Source organism: Lutzomyia longipalpis, chromosome 3, assembly GCF_024334085.1.
Source record: "Lutzomyia longipalpis isolate SR_M1_2022 chromosome 3, ASM2433408v1".
In the NCBI taxonomy this organism is placed as follows: domain Eukaryota; kingdom Metazoa; phylum Arthropoda; class Insecta; order Diptera; family Psychodidae; genus Lutzomyia; species Lutzomyia longipalpis.
Window position 1 is genome coordinate 30,766,006 of NC_074709.1, and position 20,568 is coordinate 30,786,573.

Here is a 20,568-nt window from a genome sequence, read left to right on the forward strand (position 1 = left end):
GCCTGGTATCAGTAGTCTCATTTTTTGGCGTCACAGATACATTTTTGATCGTCACGGATACATTTCCAGGCGGCACGAATGCATTTTTGGCGTCACGGAAACATTTTTTGGCGTCACGGATACACTTTTTGGCGTCACGGAAATATTTTTTAGCGTCACGGATACATTTTCACGGATTAATTTTTGATCGTCATTCATTTTTGATTTTCTGGAAGGAAAATTTTGCAAATTCGCGTCATAAAAATTGATCAAAAATTACCAATTTTTCGTATGATATATAATACAAAAAGTGAGGATGGGTTAAAGAAAATGTAGAAGGGTATTCGAAAAGAGAGAAAGTGAATATCACACAACATTTATGGCGCCGAATTCAAAAAGTAGTTAAAAGGGGGGCTCTGGGGGGAAAATGAATGTCGTTGGTAAAAACCGCCTGGTATCAGGAGTTTCTGTACCAAATTTCATCACGATCGGACCAACGGTGTAGAGCTATGCGAACTTCCAAGTATTAGTTCTTAAAAAAAACTTATAAATTCTTACATTTATTTCTTGCAAAAAATAATAGAAATAAGCCTAGAATTTTAATAAATGTTTAGACACATACTTTTAATTCTTAATCAATGCAATAATATAATTTATTTCATTAACAATTTTTATTTATTCAAAAATAGTGCAGAAAAGTCTAAATTAACGAAGCATGAAAAGTTCTAAAACTTTAATAAAATAAAGACTTTTTTATCATTTACATTAAATGTTATTAAATAAAATCAAATAGGTATAGCAAAGATTTTTCAGAAAGCTATAAGTCTAAAGCTAAAGCTATTGATAGTTCTTTTTGGACACGTCGAAAAAAAGTTTAGTTCATTAAAAATTATTTATTTTTTTTTGTTTAAATTACTTAAATCAAAAAGTTCAATGCAGATTTTTTGGTGAACCCTCTACTTTTTCTCCAAGAGCAACTTCTTGTTATGCTCCTGTGGCTTCTGCTTTCCCTCATTTTTATTCTCTTTTCTTTCCTATAATTAATTTTAAGAAGGATTAAATCTTAATAATTTTTTTTAGAGACAAATATACCTTAAAATTCTTTTGAGTGTTCCTTTAAAATTGTAGAAAAGACTTAAAAAGTCTTTTTCGTACCTTTCATCCGAGATTTCTTTTAAATAACATATTAGAGCAATTAGCCATTTTTCATTAATTTTTTCTTTACTTTTCTTAACAATTGAATTATCCTTTCGTATCCCTTTTAAATGTTTAAGGAACAGTTCTAAAGAAAATCTTTAACTTAGGCCAGCACAGGGTACACATACTCACACAAACTTCCCGCTAAAAATAATCCATAAAATGGTGTTCATCCCATAACGAATGAAGGACTTTTCTCTGACACAAATGAGAATCCTTTTTCGTCCTTGAGGTGGCGCCCACCATTGTTGGCCGTGTATGACAGAAATTGCATAGCTGAAGGTGCGTCGCCATTGTGTGTCCTGTCGTGTGAATTTTTTGTCTTTCACACAAATCCGTGGAGTTTCGTGCGTGCGTGAACTCCACACATTTCCCATTTGTTCGTGCTTGTGTCCATGCCACGTGGGCACGAGCAGTGGCTCCAACGTGCATCGCAGCACCAGAGGGCACTACGGATGGCGCTCAAGGGTGAGCGGGAGCGACAGGTGCTGCCGCCCAATTTCCACCTGAATATCCTGCAAATTGTTACGAGTTGCAGCACCGGTACCACCGAAACGCAAACACAGGTGGGCGTTAAGAAGATCACGGAACACATTCAGGCCGTTGGGGAGCCAAAAGCTGCAGAAAAACGAACTATTCGGAGGCTGGTTGTACCCCAGGCAGCTAGGCCAGCATGCGTAGCAGCCATTAGTCAGCCAGTGAAGCCTGGGAAATTCCTCATTCACAGCAACCTGAAATTGGTAACGTCCCAACAACGGCGGGAAACAACGGAAACGACGACAACCCACGCAAAAGCAGTTATGAGTAGCGTGGTGAAAACACCCACAACGACTACAATTGCCAATCAGGTGTGTGCAGCATAAACCTTTTCTGCAGCTTCTGTGCGAAAATCCCTACGTAAGAATCTCTGCATATTAATTTTTTCTTGTTTTCAGATTACCCCACAGAGGCAAGTTTACCTCACAGGAATACCCATTCTGACGGCAGAACGACGCCCTGGTGGTGACACTGTGGCCAATATTCTTGTAAAGAGTCTCCCTCGTGGTGTTCATGCCCTTCAAGTTCGTAATACAGATGCCACCTATCTCATCCCAGTCTCATGCCCTGATGTCAGTATTCCCGTAACAATTGTTCCACGTACACCAACCGTGCAAGTTACACCAAAACCACGTCCAGAAGCAGATCCTGCACTCCAGGAGCAACTTTTGGAATTTGATAAAGTCTGCAAGGAAGTCAAGGAGCGTAGTGCTCCTGTACGTACCCCAAAGAAGGCAACCAAAGAGGCAGCAACACGGCACAACGATGAGGAGCACAAGCATGCAAAGATCTATGCAATACTCGCTGAATATCACAAAAAATTGGCCAATTCACCGGATTTGAACAATAAGCCAGCACCACGAAGGCGCTCTGCACCATCAAGTGGTGGGGCTGTTGTTGCCAAACGAAAGAAAGTCGCCGTGGCTGTCCAGAGTACGGCTGAACGAGCTGCAAAGCGTCCCCCAAAGGAACCTGAGAGCTCAAATGGTGCTCTCGTGAACTACGTCAGCATTGTGCGTCCACTCAGGATCGCTCTAGGTGGTCAGAGGCTTGTGGCACTATCTAGTGCCAATTTACCAACAGCTGCAAGTACAACCGTACAGAATCAGGTAAAATTACCAAAGTTTCAATGCAGTTCATGATTAAATTTCTTTTCTTTTTTTTTTTGCTTTTACAAAGTGCAATTCCCGGGCTAAAGTTCTCGTCCTGGACAAACCATCGGGGCAATATTTGCTGAAGCAACTCTCCGTGTCACCAGCAACCAATGGTGGTGCACCCAAAGTACCCGAGAATGATTCCTTCCGACAAAGTATTGCAGCCGATTGCGAAGATCTCGGTGTTGATGTTCCCAATGCAAGTGATCTCTTCCCCGAAGCTGACTATTTGCTCGATGAAGCATCTGAATTTGGAGCTGAGGAAGTTATCGAAGCACCCCCAGGGGATACCGTCATTAGGACGCAATAAAGATTTCAATGACAATGACAAAAACAAAATTCTTTTATTTGAATAACCCTAGAAAGAAAACAAAAACTACTTAGCTAGTAATCCCAAGTTCTAGAAGTAGGACTTCAAATTCCATATAGTCTGGAATATATAACAATTGCATTCATGCCCAATGTCTGAAGATTTGATCCATTATTTCTTTGGAATAAATAATAACTTTCTTCCGATTTGTGCTTCACAGAATTTTCAAAATGGCCGTTACATCATTTTTTCGTTGAAGCCAATCGATCTGCAATAGCAGCTACAAGAGCAGCCCCTTTGCCACTTCCATCCAAGGCTAGGTTGAGTCTAAATGGATGCTGCGGCACCATTTGCATCATATTCCGTTCAATCCATGTCCGAAGACGTGGATGGTGGCGATAGAGAGATCCATCAACGGCAATTACGGTCTCTTCAGTGTTGCCAATCCTCCTGAGGAGGACACTTAGGAGAACGGCTACCAAATGACTCGCACGGTTACTCACTAAAGCAGCTACATGCTTAAGAATGGCAACATCTGCTTGAGAAATTTCCTTTTCAACATACCCCAAATTCTGGAGAATTGAGCAAGTTCTATGGGTTGTATCATCAAGATTATCTCTTAAAAAAACAAAAAAAAAAAAAAGATTTAGCTCCAAAAAAAATGCTTAAGGGGCCTCTCTTGACACATTTTAAATATTTTAATAATCTTCAAGTTTTTCTTAGACTATAGTTTTCCGATGTTGACCACACTTGAAGCCTAATTTTTGAAGAGTAAGAAAATCACTTTTCGCCATCTTAGGTGCGACGCCATCTTGAGATTTCTCTCAAAACACAAAGGTAGGTTTTTCTCAGAATCCACTGGATGGATTTTGATGGGGTAAAAAGTAAATGAAAGAGGAAGCATCAACAAAGAATGAACCGGAATGGATTTTTGAATTTTGACTTTGAAGCTGAGGAAAGATATTCTTGAGCACTTTTCTCAGCTACAAAGTCGAAATTCAAAAATCCGTTCCGGTACATTTTTCGTTGATGCTTCCTCTTTCATTAGCTTTTTACACCATCAAAATTCATCCAGTGGATTCTGAGAAAAACCAACCTTTGTGTTTTAGGGCATAAGATGGCGAAAAGTGATTTTCTTACTCTTCAATAGTAAGTCCTTAAATGTGGCCAACACCGGAAAACCCTAAGAAAAATAAAAATATTTAATTTCCCCAGCTGTCAAAAAAGACCCCGCTTAGAGATCAAAATTCTAGGACTTACTGCTCAATCATTGAGATGTTATTCGTTGGAAATGTCCACTTGTCAGGAAACTTGGTAGCATCGGCATCAACAAAAAGAACTTTCTGCTCCACTAAATGCCCACAGATTACCCTGAAAAGCTCTCCGAGGTACTTCCCACCGATGTACTTTTCAAATGTAAAAGATCCTCGAAGTAGGGACTCCTTGTCCACCTCAACATCGTACGGAGTCTTGATGAAATCAATGCGGCCATTATCACCAAATGCCCCCCATTCAATATCAATGCAAACATGCTCAACTTGATCATGTTGCGTCTCCCAATGTTTTACACGATCAGCTTCTTCCATATAGCAAGCATTGGACCCTGTTCCAAGGATCATTCCAATACGTGTGCGTGGTTCCATTAAAGCTCCCTGCATCAGTGTCCCTGTTGTGTCATTCACAATGGCCACAATGTCCACAAGAAGATGACGACGAGCAATGGCTTCCCGTAGCAGGCGTACAGCACATTCCCCCTCAACATTGGCACAGTTGAAGCTCTTAGTCCACGTAACAAGGGTGCCCGAATCAATTCCACGATGATGCATTGGGAAGGAGAAGGTAAAACCCAAAGCTAGGCGTTCATGTTGCATCCCTAGGCGCACAAGGAATGTCTCCAGGCACTCTGCTAGACGATCAAATAGATCTCTACCCTCACCTAAACGAATTTCATCGGAAATCACAAAATGTTCCACTTCTTCGCGCACACCGACGCCATTTTGAAGTTCAAGCAGTAAAACGCGGAAATTTGTCCCGCCCAAATCCAGAGCTAGGTACTTTCCAGTTTCACGTCCATTTGGCAACTCAGGCACATATGTATTTTCCATTTGGAGCGACGATGGCCTATCTGCAAGTGCTAGATCCATTTCTTCCTCAAAAATCTCCGCAACTCGTGCCAATTGTTCCGCGGGTAGGTGTAGCCGTTCGAGAAGCTGATTAACCTACAAAAGAAGAATTCTTTTTTACAAGAAAAACTTGGCGCCATTTCCGTGACCCGAACTCACCTTTTGATTTTTCTCCACATTCCCAATGTCGATCTTACCGATCTGTTCCAGCTTGAAATCCATTCTGTGACCGTCGTTTCGGATGATCTGATTGGCACTGACACAGATTTATTGTGCTGCCTCAACCAGCATCTAACGACATAATTGCTGTCTTCTCGCATCAATTGAATGCTCTCCAGCTATCGCGCGGATTAAAAACAACACGCGTGACTTCAAGGGGCGTCTTATCTAGCTCATCTCCTCAGTCACGTTTCGCGCGCGAATTTTTTCCGAGTTTGCCCAACACACTGCTAACTGCAACGTCTTTTAACGCGCGGACAAGTGGCTGCAACGGTTCATTTTGAAAATGATTGTACCTTTCACGGCATCCGTCGCGACGCTACGCATGCGCCGCGACGAAGTTTGCAAAGTGAATTGACAGCGGCAGACCCAGAGAACATCCGTGAGCTGGTGGTGCCCCCCAAGAATGTCCGTAAAGGTGAGTTGCCTGCCTGTGGCATGAAGGTCGCTACTGCATGTAGCTGCATCTGTTTCAATCATTCGCGATGATTTTGCAGATGACCCGCTACCGACCGGCTGAATTTGCGGATGAGGACACCAGCTCCATGGGGTCCGTTCACTTAGCAGCCGGAGGAGCCAATTCACCCTCCTCCATTCACATACGCTACCACACAGCCCGCCAGAGTATGGTAAGTTAGATCATTTATCTTTTCATCACACACAAACTTTAAAAAAAATTCTTCTACACAACCACAAGAAAATAAAATAATTTACCTAACTTTTCTAAAAGAAAAAAGTCTGGTTCCAATTTATTTTGCGAAGATGTTGATGAGAAAAATGCTTCAATCTCCTCCAAGAGGCCATTAATTGCCTCTAAATTGAAAGAAACAATTTTCTAATTAAATTCCGCGGTGATTTTTTATTAATTTCCTCAGAATTTGCGCCTAAATTTGTGCAGAGTTTTAGTGCAAAAAAAATCGAATATTTTTTCGCGAAATCAATATGCTGATAAGAAATTCTTATTGATAAGAATTTTTTTTGCGAATCATTGAAGTTTCCTCAATACAAATTACGGAATGTTTATTTTAGAAAAAAAAAGAAATTTCCAATAAATGATAAATGTAGACCACGCCCCGAAGACAAAATAAAAGCTAAAGAAAATTTATTTAAATCGGGTCAGGGATCGTACTGATAAGATACATTTTTGCTTATTAGAAAATTTGTTTTTATGGCAATAATTGGTTTTTAGTTTGAACTAATTCACTGCAAAGGGGCGAATAATTTCTTTATTTCTATGAATGAGATTTTTTTGTGAATAAAAATTAGATTTAAAAAAATGCTAAATATTTTTTTTTAAATGTAATAAAGAAGAAATCTTCCCTACTTTTGGATATTATTATTTAATTTGAAATTGTCATAAACTTACCGACTGTAATTTTCAGTATACCTGCAACAAAGAAAATTTTGCTTTAGTAAATAAAAATTTAGGAAAATACATAATTTTTTTTTAAATGTGAAATTAATAAACATAAAACATTTTTATTTATTCGTTGCATTTTAAACATGCAGAATTTAAGGCTCAAAACAACCCCCTAAATTGCTCTAAAATTCCCCTCCTAATCAAGCAAAAAGCTAGATAATTTGTTCATTGACCCTACTACATACAATCCCTTTCTAGTGGAGCATCATGTGGCGTTCCCGTAGTCGCTTGGAACGATGGCTTTTGGTGGTAGCTGGCGTCCTTTTCCTCAGCGTCTTTGCGCTACTAATTTGCTTAGCACGCTCAACACCCACACCCCGTGTCCTTCACGTTGAACCCCCACCAGCTGCAACACCCTGCCTCACCCCAAATTGCATCCATGCTGCCAGCTCTATTCTGAAGGCAATGGATCTCACTGTGAATCCCTGCACAGACTTCTATGCCTACGCATGCAATCAGTGGATCAAGAGGAATCCAATACCCGATGGGAAGGCAATATGGGGGACATTTGGGAAGCTTGAGCAGCAGAATCAGTTGGTACTGAAGAATGCTTTGGAGAAGCCAATTGATAAGCTACCATCAAAGGCAGAGCGTAAAGCTAAAATGTACTACCAATCCTGCCTGGATGACGATGAGACAATGGAGAAACTCGGAGCTGAACCCCTTCAGACTCTGCTGAAGCTCATTGGTGGATGGAATGTCACTGCGAGTGGTTTCAATGCATCAACATGGACACTCCAGAGGACTCTACAGACTCTTCAGAATAGATACAACATGGGTGGACTATTTGGATGGGCTGTTGGTGAGGATGATCGCAACAGTTCCAGGCACATCATTCAAATTGACCAAGGAGGTTTAACACTCCCAACACGGGATAACTACTTAAATCGTACAGCTCATGAGAAGGTTCTAACTGCATATCTAGACTACATGACGCGTGTTGCTGTCCTCCTGGGGGGAGAAGAGGAAGATGCCCGTCGGCAGATGTCGGATGTTATTGAATTTGAGACACGCTTAGCGGAGATCACCGTCCCACCGGAAGAGCGTCGTGATGAAGAGACTCAGTACCATTTGATGTCATTGGCGGAACTTCAGGAGCATGCACCCTTTATCGATTGGAGGAGTCACTTTGAAGATGCTCTGAGACTTGTTAAGCGCAAAATTACAGAGAAGGAACGTGTTGTTGTGTATGCTCCTGAATATTTAGAGAAGCTTACGCATTTAGTTGGAAATTACACTGATAACGCCAAAGGAAAAGTGTAAGGAAGGCGGAAATTTCACATCACTCGGTCATTGAGATCTAAAGTAGTTTTACTTATCGTTTTTAGGATCCTAAACAACTATCTAGTCTGGCAGACGGTACGTTCCTTTACGGCCTGCTTATCAAAGGCCTTCAGGGATGCCTACAAAGGATTGCGAAAGGCTCTAATTGGCTCAGATGGTGGTGAAGAACCCTGGAGGTACTGCATAACTGATACTACGAATGTTTTAGGTTTTGCAATGGGCGCCATGTTTGTTCGGGAAGTCTTTCATGGTGAAAGTAAACCTCAGGCTGAGGAAATGATTGAAGCTGTTAGAGCAGCTTTCAAGGTGATGCAATTTTCTTAGATAGATAGTTTTGTAAGATAGATCTGACACTTAACTTTTCTTTGCAGGCGAACTTCGTGCGTCTTTCCTGGATGGATAATCACACAAGAGAATTGGCAATTGAGAAAGCAGATGCAATAACCGACATGATAGGCTTTCCAGATTACATCTTAGACGCTGAAGCTCTTGATGCAAAATACAAAGATCTAGATATCGATGCTAAGGAGTACTTTCAGAATAATCTACGTGTTAATATGTTCAATTTGAAGAAGAATTTAGAGAAACTCGATCAGCCGGTTAATAAGACACGCTGGGGAATGACACCATCCACGGTGAATGCCTACTACACACCAACTAAGAACCAAATAGTCTTCCCAGCAGGTATCCTGCAACCACCTTTCTACGATATGAATAACCCAAGAAGCTTAAACTACGGAGCAATGGGCGTTGTAATGGGACATGAGCTAACGCATGCATTTGATGATCAGGTAAGACTTCTAGAATTTTTCAAGATCTAGAACAGAGTTTAACTTTTATTTGGAAAAAAAATTTCTAGGGCCGAGAATACGACAAGAATGGCAACCTTCACCAATGGTGGGCCAATGAAACCATCGACAAGTTCAAAAAGCGCGCCGATTGCATCCAACGACAGTATTCCGGCTACCAAGAAGCCGGTCAAACACTTAACGGACGACAAACTCTGGGGGAGAATATTGCAGACAACGGAGGGCTAAGGGCGGCATATCATGCCTTTGTGGCACAACCAGAAGATCGTCAACCCCTACCTGGGCTCAATCTCACCCACAGGCAGCTCTTTTTTGTTGCATTCGCCCAAGTTTGGTGTTCAGCTGTAACCAATGAAACGCTCCACTTGCAAATTGAGAAGGATCCCCATGCTCCACCACGTTTCCGTGTAATTGGACCCCTGGCCAATATGCCGGAATTTGCAGCGGAATTTGCATGTACCCCTGGCACCCCAATGAATCCCCAGCGGAAGTGCCAAGTTTGGTAGACACGAAAGAATAGGAGGAGGAGGTGAGATAAAGTTTTCTTTTATTTAATATGAAGAAATAGAATTATCTGTGACCTTTACAAGAATTTTTTTTTAATAAGAATTACCTAAGAAGATTGAGTAAATGGTATAAAAATATATCAAAGGACTTCTTACACAAAAATTTCCTAAATTAAATTAATTAAGAACATTTTGTAATGCTTAAAAAAAATTATTTTCTATTTCTTTTAATTTAATTTAAAACGAAAACACAAAATTTTGTAAATGTTCATAATCTAAAAATTCTTTTTCCCACAAAATTCCTAAAGTAAATAATTCGAGAGCTGTAAATAAGAAGGGTGAGAAATATTTTATCAAAGCAAAATGAAAGGATTTATTTTATCAGTTTATTAGGGGTCTCGCACAGAGAAGCCAGAACGAAAAGCGAGAAGGTAATAGAACCCTCCTCTGCTGGATTATTCCCTCCAAAATATAGAATTCATGAGAACATTGCATTCTACCACAGGGTGATACAAATATATAAATTGTTTGTTTATTTTGTTAAATTATTTTTATTGAAAATAAATGTTTTTTTCATTATTAAATTCTTTGTTTTTTTTTTCTTTTGACTTTGTTGATTTTTTCTTCATCAAAATAAAAAAGTCAATCATAACGCGTCCAGTTATTAGAGTTGGTATACCACATCGCGGATGGGTCAGTCTATGCGTTGTAATTTAATTTGTAAGTAGGATTAGTAGGCAAAGTTGATTTTTTTTATGAAATTCATCAATTCGAAAGACAAAAATGGTTATATCTCAAGTTCCACAAGACCTACAAAAATTTCGAGACTAGTTCTGGAAAGGTATTGAAATAAGCTATAATCTGACATATATTTCGATACATTTCAAGGTCACCTCCAGAACACAAAATGGCAGATTTTTGTTCAACAAAAACAGTTTTTTTCACTTTTCGTTCTGAAGGAATGGTCCTAGAGGTTTTTGATGTTCTAGAAAGTTGTAGAGTTTTGCATAACCTTTAATTTGATACCAAATTGAGCAAAATCGGACAAGCGGTTCAAGAGATATGGCTCTTAGAACTTTTCAAATTTAAGAATTTTTCAAATTGCCATATCTTCTAAACGGCGACATAGATTTTCTTCATTTTCGGACTGGTGATAGATATTGAGTCAGGCTACAACATATCAAAAATTCAAGGAAATCTATGATGGGGATTCGGAGATATAGCTCCTTAAAGTTAGGCAATTTTTGTTTTTGTTTTTAGCGCCTCTTGCGGATGTTTTTAAAACTTGAAATGTTCTAAACAGTTGTAGGGCTTCTCAATACCTTTCATTTGATATCAAGATGATCAAAATCGGTCAAGCCGTTCTCGAGTTATATCGAAAAAACACTTTTTGCTTTAGGCCGCCATATTTGCTAAACCGCTTGACCGATTTTCAAGTGTGAATTGTTGATGAAAACATCTCACTAAGCCCTACAACATACTAAAATTTCAGACCTCTAGCTACAAAGGAAGTGGTTAACGGTATTTCAAAATGGCGGACGGCGGCCATCTTGGATTTTGAAAATGCGAAAAAATGAAATTTTACACCCACATTTCTATATAAAACTTCAAACCGGAAGTCTCTATCTGTTACCGTTCTCGAGCTATAAGGCAAAATGGGGACCAACGGCAGGCCGGCCGGCCGGATCAAAAATTTTCCACCACCATTTTCGTAATGTGGGATGTCTAAAACGTGCTCATACCAAGTTTGAGCCCGATCTGAAGTGGTCGGTTTTTCCGATGATTACAATACTTGGTATGCCACGATTGTGGTATACCAACTAATAAATAAGAGAGCTCTTCGTCACTCTATTGCAGTTTAGTCTTCTTCCTTTTATTGGGTTTTTTCTTTGAGAAAATATTAGCTTTTTTTTCTTGAAGAGTTCCTCGACTTTTGATAGCGAGGCAGTGACATGAAATTGCCAAATAATTTTTTGTGGTGCCGCGTGCACTGATCGATAAGTTTATTTGCTCACAAGGTGATTCCCCCGTGTTAAGGCTTATCAGGGTATTTTATATAAGAGGGCTCCATTTGATAACATAGTTCTTGTGAATCACCCTCTGTCCATGCGCATCTATTTAATTTAATTCTTTTTTTTTCTCTCTCAGTGCTTCACGTCCAGTAAATGAGTCCTGGCACGTACTTCATCAAGAACATATTTATTGTATTATGTATATTCTCCATGTACACTGTGATAAGAGATTAAAGAACAAAAAAAAAGAACATTCAAAAAGTTACAAAAGAAATATCCAAGATGGCTATTCGAGAAGAAGCACAGCGCAAAGATGGCGACGATGTATCATGGCCGCCAACGGTAAGTCGGAGAAGTTGAATCTCACTTTTCTCGTATAAAAGCGATGAGACCACCACTCCACTTGCCGCAGACGGCTTACTTTTTTCATCTTTTCATGGCCTTTACGCGTATCCTTGCCAGAAGATTCATTCTTTTATCGCTGTTGGTGGACCGCGATTGGTGGGTAAAATTAGATCTGACAATTTGCGGGTTACGCGCTTATCCACGTGACGTCACTTGACACTTGCCCTCGATCTAACATACCCGCGTACCGCGATCCACCGCGCACTTTGGGCCACCACGTACCCCCCACACTACTGCAACTGCGAGCCTCGTGGCTGTTACCGGGAGTTTTTATACCCACCGCCACACCCTGACCTTATCGCCAATCGACTGATATTGATATCTTATCGAGCCCCGCGGTGGTGAGGAAATAATCCGCACACCAGTATTTCATCATTGGCGAGGTGCTCACAAAAAGACAGGGCAGCCCAAATAGGGCACGGGGCATCCGTTTTTACACCTCATATATACCATAATTTTTTTCTCGATAAGACGGTGAGTGTTGCTTAATTTGGGCAAATAAATAACTTTTGAATTTTTTTCATTGAATATTTAGCAATTTATTGCCTTTTTCCGCTTTTCAGCATGACGCCATATTGGATTTATATGATTTTAACCCTTAGAGGATCCGGTATTTCTAACCTCAAACTTAGTACTTAATTTTCTCTTAAAAACCTTAAAAAGGAAATACTTCTTCAAGTTTTCTTTCGACGAGTTTGAAGTAATTGAACTTACCTACTCAATCAAAATAGCTTTAAAAAAAAAGATTTCATTTTTTAACGATTAAAACAATCAAATGGCTATATGGATCCGGAAGGAATCCAACAGCCGTACAAATTTAAAGTGCAGAAGAAGAAGAAAACAATCAAATTGGCCAGAGTGGCCAGAAAAATCCTCCAAAGTTTAATCAATTCGTCTGTAAATTAGCAGAGATGTTCAGAAAATAATTTCCTGAAAGCTTTTTATGAACTTCAGTAACTTTTCGAATTATACGTTATATCTTTCATCAGAACATGGTAAATAATGTATGTAGTAAGAAAAAAATCTATTGGTAAGTAAATATTTTAATTATTTAAAAAGAAAAGAAAAGAACTTTCTCTCTCTCTCTTACTTAAGGATCACCCTCTAACTACTATGTAGGTATATACCTCTTTACTATCACCACCACCACCGTCTTATGCGATAGAGAGTTTTTTTGATATCTTCGGTGGCTCGTAAATCACACGCAGGGAAGTTTGATAAGGTGGGTGCTTCGCCAAGGTGTGGTGGGATCAATGGGGTCAGGTGACTGGTCAAAATTCCAAGGAAAAGCCAAAGCCAAAAAAAAAATAACCAACATCCCCGTGAAGAACCTCTAGAGAGCCTGAAGAAGGTCAAAATTTTCTCTCGAAAAAAAAAGAAAAGGGAAAAACCCAGGATTTTGTGAAAATGCAAGAAAAAAAGAAACCTTCCAAGAAAGCCTCTTGAAGGTGTGGTGGACATTGATAAAAAAGATAACGAAGGGGGGATTCATTGAAGATTTATTCGATATGTTCAAAAATTGAATGTAATGACTTGAAAATTCTCGCACAGGGTCTTATCGAATTTCTTGAGAAAGAAAAAAAAACTCACGGCCCCACAAAAGTTTTAGAGATTACTAATCCACCAACTGATAACGGGCAGTGTTCCCAATAAAATCACATTTGGATTAATTAAAATTATACAGTTGAAAATTAATTTTGAGAGAGCTGTGTGAGAATAAATAAAAATATTTTTGCTTTTTAATTCAATTTATTTAAGGATTTACCATTAAAAAAGAATATTTAGTGACCATTAAAGTTTTAAGTTAAATAAGTTATTCAATTCATTTCTTTACTTTAAATAAATTTTTTTAATTTCTTAAATATTTTAAGTCTTGAAATAATTTCATTATTATTTTTTAGGGTTGATTAGGTGAAGTTTTCCCTAATTTGATAATCTAGCTAGAATTAAAAAGCTTTAGAATACAATTTTCCTTCAAAATTAAAGGAGAAAATCTTAATTGTAAATCTCATTTAAAAACTGGTAAAAATAAAACCATAAAAATAGTTTATTTTCTGTTTAAAAGGACATTTTGCTTAAATTAGAGTTTCTTTTTGTTATTTTTTCATTCAAAAACTCTTCCTGAAAATAAATTAATTAAAATTTCTTGTCAAGATATAAAGTAAACATGAAAAAAAAATTTTTTTCTATAAATAAAAAATATCCTTTTTGTTGCTCGTTAGTTATTCATGAAGTAGAGTACTATTGTAATTGATCGACTTAATGAAAAAATTATCCTTATTTTCTTTTCTAAAATTAAGAAAATGCCTGAAAATCATTGAAATCAAAGGCTATCGTGTTCTACATCAGTCTTATAAGTTTTCAATTTAATTTTTCAATTCATTTATAATGAAAATGCTTCTGAATACTAAAAATCACAAAGAAAATGTCTTAAATGCTTTAAAAAGATTGCAAATTTTTTTAATAAAAAAAAATATAAGATTTTTAAATTTCCCACGTAAGACAAAATGTCAAAAAGAAACGTCAAAATTCAGTGTTACCGCTGTGACATATGTCATTTCTCTTATACGCATTTGTCAAATATTTAGACAGTTTGCTAGTGTTGCCAAATACGAATAGAGCCCAAAAGTGGGAGGAAAGGGTAATTACTGCGTACGGAAAAGTTTGTGAAAATCCGTGTTTTGACCCAATTATCGACGCCCTCGATATTGCTGTGTATTCCGCGGAGCCCAGTGATTTGCATGAGCGGAAAGTGAGACAGGAGGGCAGTGTGTGTTGATTGAGAACGGAAAGGGCGGTGTCACTTGCCGCTTTTCTGCACCTGTCACTCTATCGACCCTCCGGCTGAGAAAAGGTAAACCTATAGGATTCTCTGGGTTAGCCTGAATGTTTTCCAAGTACCCCAACTTATAGTTAATCCGGTAATTTAATTTTTTCCGGTAACTTTATAATTTTGTAGGAAGAGTTTGCATTACCATGAATGGGGTTGCAATGTGAAGTTTGCTGCTTAATATTTTTTCTTAATTTGCTCTTTTGATGATTTCCATGAGATTTTCATTGAAAATGGGGTATTTACATGTTCTAGGGGATGTTTTTCGTCATTTTTACATAAGTTAATGCTAGTTTAGGCTCATTTTCCCCCATCTCTGGGTGTTTATTATCTCTAATCATTAGCATTTAATGGTGTGAAGTTCGTCTGAATGACATTATAGAGGGCGCTTTTGGGGCTGGTTGAAGAAAAAAATACTTAAAATGGCGGTTTTGTAGCTCCGAGAAGGGCGAAAAAATACAAATTTGTTGTACTTTTGCACAAATTCACGTGGAAAAGTGGCAAAAATCAAAAGAACTCAAAGTGGTGCAAAATCCAAATGTTTTAGTAACCCTAATATCGGGCTAGGTTGTGTGCTAGGTGTGGTTGTGGAAGGATTTTTCCCAGTGTGTTGAGGGGACTTTGATTATATATCGAAAGGGGGGTATTATACCCATACACACACCTTCTTATTAGGAAAAGAATAAATTTGAAGATTTTTTTTGGAGATTTGTAAAAAATTGAATTTGTGTTGTTGATGCTGTTGTTGTGGCATCATTCCTGCAGATTGTCGTAGAAGCTATTGCGCGCTGAGGATAAATAAAAGAACAAGGAGCGGCGGAAGATGAATGAGTTGGACAGCTTGAGGCAGGAGGCTGAAACTCTCAAAAATGCCATCAGAGATGCCAGGAAGGCTGCCTGTGATACAAGCTTGGTGCAGGCAACAAATAACCTGGAACCCATCGGGAGGATCCAGATGCGTACACGACGTACCCTCCGTGGGCACCTGGCTAAGATCTATGCCATGCACTGGGGTAGCGATTCGCGCAATCTCGTGAGTGCATCACAAGATGGCAAGCTCATTGTATGGGATTCCCATACAACTAATAAAGTTCACGCCATCCCCCTGAGATCTTCATGGGTGATGACGTGCGCCTACGCACCTAGCGGTAGCTTTGTAGCATGCGGCGGCCTGGATAACATCTGCTCCATCTACAGCTTGAAAAATCGCGAGGGGAACGTACGGGTTTCGCGTGAACTACCCGGGCACACAGGCTACCTGTCGTGCTGTCGCTTCCTCGATGACAATCAAATCGTCACGAGCTCCGGGGATATGTCATGTGGGCTATGGGACATCGAAACAGGCCAGCAGGTTACATCATTTCTCGGGCACACAGGAGATGTTATGGCACTCAGTTTGAGCCCACATTGCCGCGCCTTTGTCTCCGGTGCCTGCGATGCTAGCGCAAAGCTGTGGGACATCCGAGATGGGCAGTGCAAGCAAACCTTCCCCGGACACGAGAGTGACATCAATGCAGTCACGGTAGGAACTTCATCTTTTTTTTTTTCTTTTGTTCTTTTAACAAGTATTAAACTATTTTGTTATTTCAGTTCTTCCCAAATGGCTACGCCTTCGCAACAGGATCAGACGACGCCACATGCCGATTATTTGATATTCGAGCAGATCAGGAGTTGGCCATGTATAGTCACGATAATATTATATGTGGCATCACATCGGTGGCATTCTCAAAGAGTGGCCGCCTCCTCCTTGCCGGCTATGATGATTTCAATTGCAATGTATGGGACACGATGAAGGCCGAAAGGGCAGGTAAGTTTAACAAAACTGAGCATTTTTTTTACACATAGGAGCATTTTCCTCCGTATCCACCGAACCGATTTTGATGGGGTAAAAGGCAAATAAAAGAGGAAGCATCAACGAAGAATGTATCGGAATAAATTTTTTAATTTCAACTCAGAAGCTGAGAAAAAGAGAAAAATGTCCTCATTGACTTTTCTCAGCTTCTAAGACGAAATTCAAAAATCTGTTCTGGTACATTCTTCATTGATGCTTCCTCTTTGATTTACCTTTTACCCCTACTTCATCTACTACTACTATCGCGAGTTCGAATCTCGGGAAAAACTTTTCTTTTTAAGACAATTTTTTTTCTCTGAAAATTACTCAATAAAATACAAAAATAATAATCTCTTGCAGGTATTCTAGCGGGTCACGACAATCGAGTATCGTGCCTGGGTGTCACAGAGAACGGCATGGCCGTTGCGACAGGATCGTGGGACTCATTTTTGCGTGTTTGGAATTAAATGTAATTTATATAGCATTCAAAAGAAAAAAAAACTGAATTATGATTTAATATGAAAGAAGAAATAGATTTGAAAAAGAATTGTGAAGCAAAAAGTCAACAACAAAAAAACCTTCACTATAAAAAATTATATGAGAAAATGTCTTTAAAAAAAAAGAAGTGAAATTGAAAGTGACCAAACTCCTTGCGGAGGAGGGAGGTTGTAGATCATTTTATTTGATTTGAAAAAAAAAACGCTAGCACACATAGAAGGATGAATTTGTGAAATACTACTGCATTCATATTTAAAGTATAAGGATAAAAAATAAATTCTCTAGGTAATATAAAATATCAATAATTTATAGACAAAAAAAAATGATTCGGGGCGAGATACAGAATAAGATTTAAATGAAAAATATCCAAAAAAAATGATAAACTTTCAGTATAAACATTTTTTCACACATTTTTGCATTTCTTTTTCACGGCTTCTCTTTTTTAAATAAATTCTCAAAGAGCCCAAAAAATATATATTTAAAGAATAAACAAAGTTTTGAACGTGTGTGGAATTCAGTGAGGGATGTGTAAATGCGTTTTATTATGCTTCGTTTCTTTTCATTTCTTATGCATCTTATGGTACGACGAATGGGTTGAATTTTGAGGATTATTTCTTTTTAAATTTAAAAAAAAAAATTGTATTTATTATTATTACTCTTTTCCTTCTGTTATAATCCATCAAATTCACGTGCACTGTTATTCACTGAAGAATCTCTCCCAGGTAAGCTCCGAGTGCCAAAGAGAGAGAAAGAAAAAAATATTGAAAGAAACAAAAAAATTGAGAGAAATTATTTCAAAAAATTGAAATTAAATGAATGATGTTATTTCTTCAGGAATTCACAAAACACTGGAGCAAAGAAAAAAAAACAAATGAGCAGCATCCAAGAAATTGCACAAAGAAAAACTTTAAGAAAAAAAATTCAGTTAGGATTTAAAATCCTTTGGAGGCTATTTCGTGTTTTTCTCAATGCTTTCTTTTGGTTACAAAACTCTGTGATTTGTTTTTCTTCGGAAAAAGAAAGGAAATATTGAGGCTTTAAGCTATATTTTTAATCATGTGAATTTTAGCACAAAACAACTCGATGCTACAGCACAGCTAATTTGGATGCTAAAGCACAAAAAAATGCTTTTAAATAATTAAAGAAAAATTAAAGAATAGCATCCAAATGTTTGTAGCAATTTCAGTGTTGCAATGTGAATGACACGGGCTCAGGAAATAAATATCATTCAAATGCAATGGATTAAATTTTGAAATTTTCTTCTTTTAAAGAGAGCACGCTAAAAAAATTCTTTCTTCTTAGCTCTCGCAATTCCTTTATTAATTTTTTAAATATTCTTTTCGTTATTTTCTTCATCCTCTTCTTACTACCAACAACAACAACAAAAAATGCACTGATTTTTGTATCTGCTAACGTAGCGTTAAACACACATTACACCAAAAAAACATATTTAAACAAAAAAAAAGTAAATTAAGAATATTTAAAGTGAATGAAGTAAAAAAAAAAACATACAGAAAAGGATATCGATATGCTACACAAAAAAAAGAATAAAAAAATTAGGTCATTGTCGTTATTCTAACAAATTTATAATTCTAAGTTTTATTATTACATACATATATACTTATAAATTAGTCGTCATGTTTTTATCATTTTGTTGACATTTACACGAAGAATTAAAGAAGAAAAATAAACAAAAAAAAAATAGAGAATATTGTTGCGCAACACTGGTGTCAGCTGTGGGGTAATGCAAGATACATACATTGCAAAAAATTCCCTTTTTTTGCATTAAAAGTAAAAATAAAAGAAAATGGGTAGTGTCTCACATTTGGGGACCATACGAGCACACATTACACATTTACAACAAAAAAAAAACTCAAAAAGGGGATTTTCTTTGCATAAATTCACACAATTTTTAAAAATAAATAAATAAAATAAACAAAACAGCCACAAAACACATTTTTATAGGTTTATGATCGCGAAGACTAAACTGTAAGACAAACAAAATAAAAAGAAATTTCTGACCACTTTTGCTTGAAAGAAAGCTTAGATATCTCATTTTTTCTCAAGTCAATATTTTTGCCCAAAATGGCACAAAAAAAAGAAAACTTTGTTAAGAAAAAATATTAATAACTAAAAAAAAATAAATTATAGAATCATGAAAAATTATTTAAAAAATTGAAGAAAAAAAATTGTATCGAAACAGTCACGTCAGAACTCTCCTAATTCTGCCGAGATTATTTTGATGAGCAAAATAGGTAAAAAAAAACAAAGTTATAAATAAATTTAAAAGAAAATGATAAACTCTGCGTATACACTTTTTCACAAAAAAAAACAATATATTTAAATTTTTCTCTGAGATAAAAAAAGAAAACAAAAAATCGTCATAATCCTTGAAGAATAAAAAAAATCTTAAAATTAAAGAAAAAAAAAGATTTATACTGAGATTAATGATAGTAAAAAAAAACTATATAAGAAATATGAAATGGAAGTAAAAAGAAAAAGATGAATTACATATTGGATGAGCAGAATATAACCTTAATAAAAAAAAGAAATTGAGAAAAAATAGTCATACAGTAAAAGAAGAAAAAAGAAGCATTCAAAATGATACCAGTAATTGTAAATTTTGTATTTGCTCCTTAAAAGATAAAACAAGTCAAAAAAAAATGAATTGAGCAACTATTAGAGCGCTAAAAATGAAGTTATTAACAAAAAAAGAAAACACATAAATTATTAATTCAATTGGACATTATTATAAAAAAATAAATAAATGGGGCAGTCGAAGAGCCATTTTCACAATTTAATATTTATAATTTATTTTCAGAGGAATCTCTTTGAAAATAATTATTAAAATGAAAAAAAATAGATGAACAAAATATCGGACGAAGTTTGAATTACCATAGTGGGATGAAATTGAAATAAAAAAAATATATGTAAGTTCTGTGTAATATGATTCATAATAAAACATGTAATTGTGTAAGATGTCCTTGTTTTTTTTTGTTTTCTCTATTATTCTAGGTTGAAAGACCTTTTATTTGGTACTAAATTTAGCAAAATCGGATAAGAAATACTCGAGATATTTGACGTTTTTCAGTTGAAAATTGAAAAATTAATGTTTTTCTTCAAATCAGTTTTTACAAAATGGCAGACTGAATAATTTATTTTTTTTTCTTCTTCTACATAATCTTTTAGGTTTTTTTGGGATCTTTTATTATATCTGTATATTCTTTACAAGTTTTATCTCAAAAACAAATTTTTCTATTTCGGAAATAAAATTACTATTTCTTTTATAAAAATTTTCTTTTAAAAATATTTTATTATAAACATTAAATTTTCTTTTTATTTATGAAACTATTTTTTTTTAATGATCAAAAACTAATTTTTTTTTAATAAAATCCCTTTAATTAATTCATAAAGATATAAGATCTCTAATCCTTCAAAATGGTGGATATATCAT

The 20,568-nt window shown here is 36.8% G+C and overlaps 4 protein-coding genes across 5 annotated transcripts; 3 read left to right on the top strand and 1 right to left on the bottom strand.

The window, feature by feature from the left end:
• The first annotated feature begins 1,091 nt into the window (after positions 1–1,091).
• On the top strand, positions 1,092–3,206 carry LOC129793887 (uncharacterized). The gene is made up of 3 exons (XM_055834377.1): positions 1,092–2,024; positions 2,112–2,822; positions 2,893–3,206. Exons 1-3 carry the CDS (start codon positions 1,572–1,574, stop codon positions 3,175–3,177), a joined length of 1,449 nt encoding a protein of 482 aa, XP_055690352.1. The 5' UTR covers positions 1,092–1,571; the 3' UTR covers positions 3,178–3,206.
• On the bottom strand, positions 3,187–5,715 carry LOC129793888 (hexokinase-2-like). Its single transcript, XM_055834378.1, has 3 exons — positions 5,460–5,715; positions 4,438–5,396; positions 3,187–3,795 (listed from the first exon to the last, which is right to left on the bottom strand). The coding sequence occupies exons 1-3, from the start codon at positions 5,520–5,522 to the stop codon at positions 3,420–3,422; spliced, it is 1,398 nt and encodes a 465-aa protein (XP_055690353.1). The 5' UTR covers positions 5,523–5,715; the 3' UTR covers positions 3,187–3,419.
• On the top strand, positions 5,703–10,122 carry LOC129793881 (endothelin-converting enzyme homolog). The gene is made up of 6 exons (XM_055834349.1): positions 5,703–5,937; positions 6,017–6,148; positions 7,138–8,198; positions 8,268–8,529; positions 8,595–9,014; positions 9,083–10,122. Exons 1-6 carry the CDS (start codon positions 5,926–5,928, stop codon positions 9,536–9,538), a joined length of 2,343 nt encoding a protein of 780 aa, XP_055690324.1. The 5' UTR covers positions 5,703–5,925; the 3' UTR covers positions 9,539–10,122.
• A 4,402-nt stretch (positions 10,123–14,524) lies between these two features.
• Positions 14,525–20,093, top strand: LOC129793891 (guanine nucleotide-binding protein subunit beta-1). Of its 2 annotated transcripts, none has more exons than XM_055834381.1 (4): positions 14,525–14,809; positions 15,551–16,307; positions 16,376–16,592; positions 16,977–20,093. In XM_055834381.1, the coding sequence occupies exons 2-4, from the start codon at positions 15,609–15,611 to the stop codon at positions 17,081–17,083; spliced, it is 1,023 nt and encodes a 340-aa protein (XP_055690356.1). In that variant the 5' UTR covers positions 14,525–14,809; positions 15,551–15,608; the 3' UTR covers positions 17,084–20,093. The 2 variants fall into 2 exon arrangements, with proteins under 2 accessions (XP_055690356.1, XP_055690358.1); XM_055834383.1 differs by having other exon boundaries at positions 14,550–14,876.
• The last annotated feature ends 475 nt before the right edge of the window (positions 20,094–20,568 follow it).